Source organism: Microtus ochrogaster, chromosome 2 (genome assembly GCF_000317375.1).
Source record: "Microtus ochrogaster isolate Prairie Vole_2 chromosome 2, MicOch1.0, whole genome shotgun sequence".
NCBI lineage: Eukaryota > Metazoa > Chordata > Mammalia > Rodentia > Cricetidae > Microtus > Microtus ochrogaster.
The window spans coordinates 67,096,324-67,105,334 of record NC_022010.1 but is presented as its reverse complement, the minus strand read 5'-3'; the positions used below and the strand labels follow the sequence as shown (position 1 = coordinate 67,105,334).

General features: G+C 46.4%; 1 protein-coding gene across 1 annotated transcript in view; it reads right to left on the bottom strand.

Moving 5' to 3' along the window:
* Positions 1 to 2,152: 2,152 nt before the first annotated feature.
* Ildr1 (immunoglobulin like domain containing receptor 1) overlaps positions 2,153 to 9,011 on the bottom strand; it is a 24,469-nt gene continuing 17,610 nt past the window's right edge. The window contains exons 6-8 of the mRNA XM_026787675.1: positions 6,705 to 6,836; positions 5,715 to 6,505; positions 2,153 to 2,194 (exon numbers count right to left, since the gene is read on the bottom strand). Coding sequence (XP_026643476.1) covers positions 2,153 to 2,194; positions 5,715 to 6,505; positions 6,705 to 6,836 — 965 coding nt within the window. The remainder of the gene's footprint in view (positions 2,195 to 5,714; positions 6,506 to 6,704; positions 6,837 to 9,011) is intronic.

The following is a 9,011-nucleotide window of genomic DNA, read 5'->3' as shown; positions in this document are numbered from 1 at the left end:
TCCTACACTGCTTGGATGGTCAGAAACTGGAGTCTGGTTAGCCCGGAGACCTATGGTGGAACCAAATACAACTGTTCAAGAAAAGAAAAGAAAGCTAAAAAATATTTAACAAACAATAATGAAGTGATTCCTGATGATATTCTGCTATACACATAAATCGATGCCTCGTCAGCCGTCATCAGGGAGACTTTCCTCCTACATCAGATGGGAGCAGATGTAAAGACACAGTCAGACATCATACAGATCAAGTATAAATTGGAGGTCTCCATCAGGTCCCGCCTTGTAGCTTAGGGCATCCTGCAGAAGAGAAGGCTGAAGGACTCAAGAAGTCAGAAGGGATGGAGGACACCAGGAAAACATAAACCACTGAACCAACTAAGCAGGGTTCATAGGGACTTACAGAGGCTGAAGCAGCAAGCTCAGGGCCTGCATGGGTCTGCACTAGGTCCTTAGCTTATATGTTCTGGCTGTTAGCTTGGTGATTTTGTGGAACTCCTGACTGTGGGAGCAGATGTATCTTTGACTCTTTTGCCTGCTCTTGGGACTCTTTTCCTCCTTTTAGGTTGCCTGGTCCAGCTTCAGGGTGAGGAATCATGCCTTGCCTTACTGTATTTTGTTTTTGTCTTGATGGGTTGTTTTTTCTTGTAGGCCTGCTCTTTTCTGATGGGAGATGGAGATGCAGTGGATTCAGGGAAGAGGGGAGCCGGAAGGAGCTGGGAGAAGTGGAAGGAGGGAGACTGTGGTCAGGATGTATTGTATGAGACAAGAATCTATTTTCAATAATTTTGATTTACAAAATTATACTTCACCAAGAAATAAGCTGAAAAGTGGGTCAATGTCAACTCTTCTGTACCAGAATAGTGCAAACTACTGAATTTTATGAGTACATTAGCTATTAATTATTTTTCCTGTTTCCTAATTTAAGTTTCAATTTCAAAAATCCTGAAAGAAACCCCTGACAAACACAGAAATTTAGTACACCCCATGCCTCCATACTTCTAATTATAAGTCTGGAGAAAAATGGATGGGTTAATACACTTAGCTCTAGATTGAGCTCACAACCATATAGACAGGGGTATTGCTGATTTTTTTTTTTTTACAGTATCAATATTGTTAGAACCACCTCATTCCAATCTACTCAGAGAAAGCCTACACATCAATCATAAAAATATCTGTGAACCAACCATGTGGAAAATGGAAAGCAGTCATAGGCCCTATTACAGGGAGGGCTCAGCTCTTTCTTTCTGGGACCCTTGAGCAGCAAAGCCTGCCTACATGCTAATGCTTGGAAGATCGCAACCCTGAAGCAGTCAGCAGTCCCAGGAGAAGGATCATTTCAGAACTTCGTATAGTGCCTGGTTCTTCTATGGGATTTACTGGGGTAGAGGCTTAAATCAATGAAGAAAAGTAAAGATCCAAGGTAAAAAAAAAGCAGATATTTCCTTGGGATGGAATCTTTGGTCCATTACATTTATTTTTCTTGTTTATAGCTGTGTAGTGCTTGGAGGTACTTAAAGTGATCTTAGCATTATTATACTATAAAATATTTGAAAATAAATTAAGTGTAGGGGAAAGGAGCAAGAAAAAAAGAAAAGAATATGGTTGGTGCAAAACTGCTTCCCTGTGATTGTTCAGAGTTGCAGTAAACAGCCCGTGAAAGGGACAGGGCTATAGAACTCCTGCAGGCAGTAGAACTGGAAACCCAGAAATGCTCAGGACCACAATGTGGAAAAACCCTCAAGAAGTTCAAGAGAGGGACAGGAAGTTTCCATGGGAATTTACCCATAATATTCCATAGGTTTCCTGTTCCTGAAACACGTTTGATTTCTTCTTAATGATTCCTGAGTTGTTCTTATGACACTGCCTTGGTCCTGAGTATCATGACCCACTTGAACACGTGGGCCACTATGTTCCCAGGGGATCACATCCTAGTTAGCGTCCCTTACAAGTCAGAGATCATGTAATACAGAGAGGGCATGATCAAGGGGGGAGCTTGCTATTAATCCCATAAAGTCCTGTTTTAAAAGCTCTTCTATTTGAGTCTTATTCCCAAACTGTAAGACACAGATGTGTTGTGCCTTTCCAATGCAGCTGGCAATCTTGGTAATGCTGAAGACACGTGGGATCCAAGAAACAGCACTGTGCCTGGAGACTAAATGACCACACTCCGTCCACTATGGGAGCTCTCTCTCTCCTGAGGAATAAGAACACAAGAACTACAGTCAGCCCAGTCTACAGCCCAAGCCTGTAACACCCAAAGTGAGCTGGTCCAACCCGCCAAGTAGGGGCTGACTACTTCTTGACCTTTCATGGTGCCACTTTCTCCTCTCGATGGCCTTCCTTAAGCGATGACAACTTCTGAAAATTTCTAATCTTATTTACTCTTTCCTCACTGCCGTTTTTGTAATATCTCCAAGTCTTCAGTAGATGGAAGAAAAGGCCTGTTTTTCACTTACTAGTTAGTTCAAGATTTAGCGCAAAGACAGCTCTGCTCCCTGTTTATACTCTGAACAATTCCTCCCCAACCCTTTCATTCCGCTTTAGACTCTAGTAATCCTCTTGTTATTTTTCAAACTTTTCCTGAACAAACTCAATGACTTTCCCTTGAAAGTTGTTATTTGTGGGTCTGTTGTGTGTTTGTTTTTCCTACTCGATAAGGCAAGAATTGTGGTTTATGCTACTCAAACCTCTCCATCCCTTTCAGGGACGGGGATAATTTCATTGCATTTTTGCAAATCTACAGCTGGAGTTCAGGAACGAGATCATCCTCGTCTTATTTGAGAAGGGAAAACACCTGCTCTATGACGAACAGTCATAGATATTGCGTGGGTATGTGCATCAGATTGCTTCAAAATCTGTTTCTCAGTATTGAGTGAGTTTTCAGGGCCAAGGGTTCTAATCTGAATACTCTCCAGGGTCTGTTCTCTGGCACAGAAAACAGTCAACACCAAAAAGGACTAAAGGGACTTTGTCCAGGAAGATCTTGCCATGTTTAGGGACACTCAAAGTAGAAGATCACAGATCCCAATACAACTTTAAAAAAAAAACAACAACAACAAAATAAAGAACTTAAGACAAAAATATGATCCCTGGTAGTCACTACAGAGCATTTGAGGTTAGTGCAAACGCAAACACCGTGGTTTTCTTCTCGCTAGAACAGACGTATGTGGGTCAGGCTGTGAAGATAATACCAGAGGGTCTTGGAGCTCATTCTATTAGGGTGAGATTGGAAAGAAAGATAATCTGAAGGAGGCTAGGGACACAGGGCTCATTCATTCTGAAGCCACCGGAATGGAAAGCTTGAAGTTCCTGCTTTGCTTTCTCTGAGTGAAAAGGCCACCAGCTAGGGAGAGCTCAGCTGGAGTCAAGCTGAGCAGGCGCTGCCACAGCGGAAGGTTTGTGTTTTCCTGGGCACTGAGCAGACAGCACCTCTTGCCTGTTTTAGATGGCCAGGAGGTCAGGTGCACAGAATCCCTAGATTGTGTACATTTATTAAACATTACTCTTGAGAGAAAAGGTACCATATGAGCCTAAAATATCTATTTCCTGTTTCTCTGATTAAAATATTTTAATGGACATTTCTCAAAAATATTAAATAATTATTAAAATAGTTTAATGAATATTTTATTTAAAGTTATGGTAAATCTGTCACTGATAAAGCCTGACTTAACAGTGATAACGTATTTTTAATGCAAGGAATAGAGGAACTTCGAGCGCTGCTCAATCAAAAGTCACCATCTAGTGGCCTAATTGTGCACAATACTGAAAGCAGCGAGCTCCAGTGTCTTCAGACACCTATGGAGGAAGCATTGAGCACCAGCACAGAGTCTCCTTCACAATAAAGCTACAGAGACACAAAAATGCACCCTTTAAATGAACCAATCTGCAGAGTCAAGCTTTTGTCCTGGACTTCTGGCCACTGACAAAAATATAAGTAGAAAGTTGGATGCAATTAAGTGATAATTCTAAAAAACAAACTCAGACAATGGGGGATTTTTTAAATTATTTGGACAAAATCTTTGCTTCTCAAAGGTAATTTTATAAATAAAAATTATGGCAGAATTACTTCTTATGTACCTCTTAATTTTTTTTAAAAAATATTGATATTTGGAGAAAATTGATCACAAGAAAGCATTATTGATCTCAAAAATTGCCTTTCATCTGAGGAAACAGTGTGGGTTATTGAAAAAGCTTAAGAACCAGAGGGCTATGTTCAGACTTGGACTTCATTCTCTATTGCTATGTGTTTTGCCTTTGTTACTCAGCCTTTCTGAGCCATGTGAGGCTAAATGAATCTGGACTGCCTCAGTGTCTAGAACATAATGTCTTGTACCTTTCCTCTTAGATTCCAAGGTTTAGAAGGAGCTAAGTAAGTTAACTGGATGAAAAGAAAAAAAAGAAAAAAGAAACCTAAAAGAAAATAGAGCTCAGATATTGGAGGCAAAACTTGAAATCGCATTTTTTTCTACTAAAAGGAAGAGGCATATTTAGATACTATATGAGATGGTGGTTCTAGATATTCCAGCTTTAACTGGTTCTGTGCTTTCTTCCAGGATTTGTTCTATTGACCTTATCATGTGTGGATGAGCTCACTCCTTAAGCTTCAGCTAAGACAAAGAGGTGCATGAGAGACCAGCCCAGGGCAGAGGGCCACTGGCACACAAATCTTTTAACTCAGAGGCCCTCACAGTACAGGGCTGCATGGGGTATACGACACATGCAAAATGTACACAGTTCAGTGCCCAGGGCTGGCAGGAGCTGCTTTCAATACTGCAGATCCTGGCGCCCACAGGACACCTGTGAGCTGACACAACGGCCATGGTGATTTCGGAAGCACCTGCTGGGCTTCACCGCCTTCCTCACGCCGCTCTTCCACCTCAGCTGGTCCTAGAGAAACACCCTGCACCTCACCTTCACACACATTTGATTTTAAATGTGTGTGTGTGTGTGTGTGTGTGTGTGTGTGTATAATGTTAGGTATGTCCTTCAAAGCCCCTAAGAGACTGCTGTTCTTCGATTATGCCCTTCCTCTGGGACTTCCCCTCAGAGCTTCCTGAGACCTGCCTGTCTCAGCAGAGGAAAAACGATGAAAAGGTTTTGGCCTGAGAAGAGTTATTCATTGGTAGCCCATAAATTGCCTGAGTAAGTAGTTCATTTACATTTGAGCAATGGTGGGACATTTTCACAAAAATATCAGCTGGCACTTGGGTGGGGGTAATTGTACAATGATGTCTTAAAGTCATGGTACTTCAGAGGTGGGGTTTCAGATGGTAGATCAGGTTGGCTTTGAACTTGAGGCAATTTTTCTGCCTCAGCCTCCTGAGTGCTGGGATTACAGGCTGGGACTAAAGGTGTGTGCCACCACACCTGACTTAAAAAATCATGCCTCTAAAAAATAAAAAAAGCCTGAAAAGCCAGAGGCGCTTATGTCCTGTGTTCTCCTGGGTTTTCTCCTTAGACTGCTACACAGTGGCCAGCACCTTCAGTGTTCACAGCACTCTAAAGTTTTACTCTTAAATGGGATGCAAGCCCTGGGCCTCTTCTGCACCCTGCACTGACTCGGCCCTTTCCTTCCAAGAAAAGACAGTGTGCCCCAGCCTGCCCCGACCGTTATGCAGAAAAGGACTCTGCAGGGCCTGTGTCAGCTGTGGACAAGATGCTGGCTGTGGGGCCACTGGCTATGCCCGACCCTCCATAGGATGCCCCAGGCTCACCAAGCTCCTCTCCACATTCCCTTTTTTCCTGTTGTTCTTGCCTGGGGTGACATCCAGTGAACGGTAGCTGGGTGGCTTCTCCTCAGGCCAGTTTGGGGATTGTGAACGGCGGCGATGGCGGCGGTGGTGGCGCTGGGCACCCCAATTCCTGGGCAGTGACTCTTTCTCCTCTTCAGAGCTCCAAGAACTGGGGCCCGAGGGCAAGGGAGGCGAGTAGCTGCGGCGCCTGCGTCTCCCATGCCTCTGGGCACCTTCCCGGGGCTCTGGACGCCTGGGGGGCCAAGGGGCCTCACTGGATGAGGGGCCTTCGCTCAGGCTGTCCCAGTCTGACCAGGGCATGGAGGACTCGTGGGGCCTAGACCGGTGGTGCCTCCCACTCCAATGGGGGTCCAACTCCCTTCTCCCTGGGACCCAGGGTCTGATCCCCCGATCCTGGAGCTCTTGGAGGAAATCCGAGTGATAGCGCTGCCTCCTGCCCTCACTCAGATCCCAGCGTCTAGAAGAAGCAGGGTTGAGCCGCTGCTGGTGTGAGGAGCTGCTGGTCCTGGAGGACAGTGGGTCTCTGATCAGCGGGGGCAAGTGGATGACTCTGCGTTCCACAACCTCTGCAGAGCCCAGGGAGGACAGCATGCTGCAAGGGTAGCCAGATTTGGTTCTGAGATCGGGAGGCTGGCCCGGGTTCAGGTTCCGCAATTCTTTCTCCAAATATTCCAGAACACCATTGGGCACTGGAGGGTGGGCAACCGTCTGGGTCATTGGCATCTGTGGAAGGCTGGACTGTAAAGACAAATCTGAATGGAAGCAAAGATAAGGCGCACTGAACTGCGGTCCCTAGACACCCTTCTAGGAACCAGCTCTTAAAGTGGCATGTTCCTTAGCAAGATTCCACTCCCTCCCACTCCACTGGGCATGCAGCTCCTCTGTGGGCGGGCCATACGTCTGCCCTCACCCTCTGCCCTCTTTCTCCCATGGCTTTCTGGCAAAATTTACCTCGCTGCAGCAGCGGGTTCATTGCATAAGATGAAACTGGGGAGCTCCTGTCCGCCCCCCAGTACAGGGGTTTTTCCATCATCTGAGGACCTAGGGCCTGAACCTGCTTCCTGTAGCGGTGGCGGGCCAGGGCTGCAGGGAAAGAAGGAGAAACACAGACCCTTAGCCAGTGAGAGTCCCCCACCTCCCACCTCACTTGGTCTGTGCTTCCAGCTTCTTGCCTTGGAACCCATTCTTAGCTAATTTGCATGGAAGCAAGAGTTAAGGGAACTCTTAACTCTTTAAAGACTCTGGTAGGTCTTTAAAGGGATTTCATTTCCTATATTAAAGACTACATCTCTTACACCCTAGGGAGGTCTATTTTTAAAAACTCAACTCCCTAGCCTGAAAACATATCCTCCCGTCGCTCGCTTTCCAGGTCACCTGAAGAGCGTAGGCAGGTGCACGCATATAAACAGTCAATCAAACTTCAGGCTGCACAGAAAAGCCCCACAAGCAGAGGCTTAGAGGAGTTTACGAATCAGGGCTCGTGAGCCTGCAGGACAAACACGGGGCTCTCTGTTCTGGGGGGAAGAACAAGGCTATGGTGTGATGCTAAAGCGTGTTTCCAGCTGCTCCACCAGCCCTGGGTGAGGGAAACCGTGTCGGGGAAGGCCCGGGACACATAAAGCTGAAGTGAGCTGTAGCGGAGCCTTTCTAGGCTTCTCCTTTACTAGCTGCTGGGGCTTCCCCCAATTAGAGATGGGACAGGCAAATGGAAGGGAAATATTCCCTTATTGGAGAAAAGACTGTGTAAAAAAAAAAGGCAACACAAAGGGTCTATGAAATGTCCCTTGGGTCCCCTAGGTGTGGCTGTTCCGAAGCATGCAATCTGCAGCAAGTGCAATAAAAGTACAAACATTTGTTTTTGTTTCCATTTTGAGGTAACTGCGGGCAAGTCTCACTTGACTCCCAAAGACTCTGCCTGTCCATGCGTGGAACAGATGCATGCTGCTACGCAGGGTGATGGGCCCCCACCCTGTCGTCTCAGTGTCTGCAGGGTTAGCTGTAAACCAGCCAAGCTCTGCCTGAAGAACAGGGCAGAAGGCAGGTATTTTCTACCCAGCCACACAGGGTGGGAGACCTGCTGAGGCCCTTGAGAGGCCATCTCCCAACACAACAGGAAGTGGTTGCCACAGAGTACCCCAAAATGTCCAGTGCTCCAGCCCTATTGGTATGTCACAGCCCAGCCAAGAGGAAATCAAGTGCAAACGCGAAACAGCTCCTAGAGTTGCCACACCTTAATACCAACCCACAGTGCTCCAGCCTTAAAGGGGACAGGGGCAAGCGCTTAACAGTCCCCTCTACTGGCCACTATCAGCACACCAAGGATTTTATGTAAAAACAAACAAACCTTTCTCACAGCCCCTGCCTCCCCTGCCCCCAACCTCCCAGCCTCTGGTTTTTAGAAACAGGGTCTCACTCTATAGTCCAGGCTGGCATAAAACTTCATGATCTTCCTGCCTTGCCTCCAGAGTACTGAGATTACAGGCATGGGCCGCCGTGCCTGGTCTGGAGATGTCTTTTAACATGGGAAATAAATGAGGAAGTTGAGATGACAGAAGTTGCATTCCGACCCAATGCTGCATAGTGGCCTGTGGTGTGCTGTAGTCTGAGAAACCTGAGGGTATGTTACGGTTTCTGTCAGCTTGGACCTGGATGCTGAGGACTCAAGGAAATTCTGAGAAATGGGAACATGGGGGTAAGCTTCTTTAAATAAAGGTTTTGATGGCCAGACAATTCTAGCTGTGCAATTTGAAGCTTTCGGAGTCTCCAGGCTAGACATAATAGGTCTCGCGCAGAGTTGCTAGCATTAAATGAGGCAAAACATACGGAATGCCTGAAAAGTGAGTCAGTAGATAGAAACTCTCATGGTTATAACAAATTGTTTCTTTGGCCTTTGCTCTAGGAGAAAGAAACACACACGTGGAACCTAAACAGCACTAATCTTTGACTCCCTCCAAGGGAAGAGCCAGAGCATAATGTGTAAGACATCTACTAGGGACAGAAGTGACAACACTTCACCCCCCTCTGAAACCACTACTGCCTTCCTCCCTGCCCCACCCCCATGTCCACGGAGACCTTACAACTTCCCTTGGCCAGGAGGCTCACCATTCTTCCCAGCACCTCTCCCACTGTCACAGAAGCACGCTTGTTCCTTACCTTCCTTCTACCCTGTGGCCCCCAGGCCTTTGTATTTTCTGACTGGCTTGTTCCTTACCTTCCTTCTACCCTGTGCCCCCCAGGCCTTTGTATTTTCTGACTGGC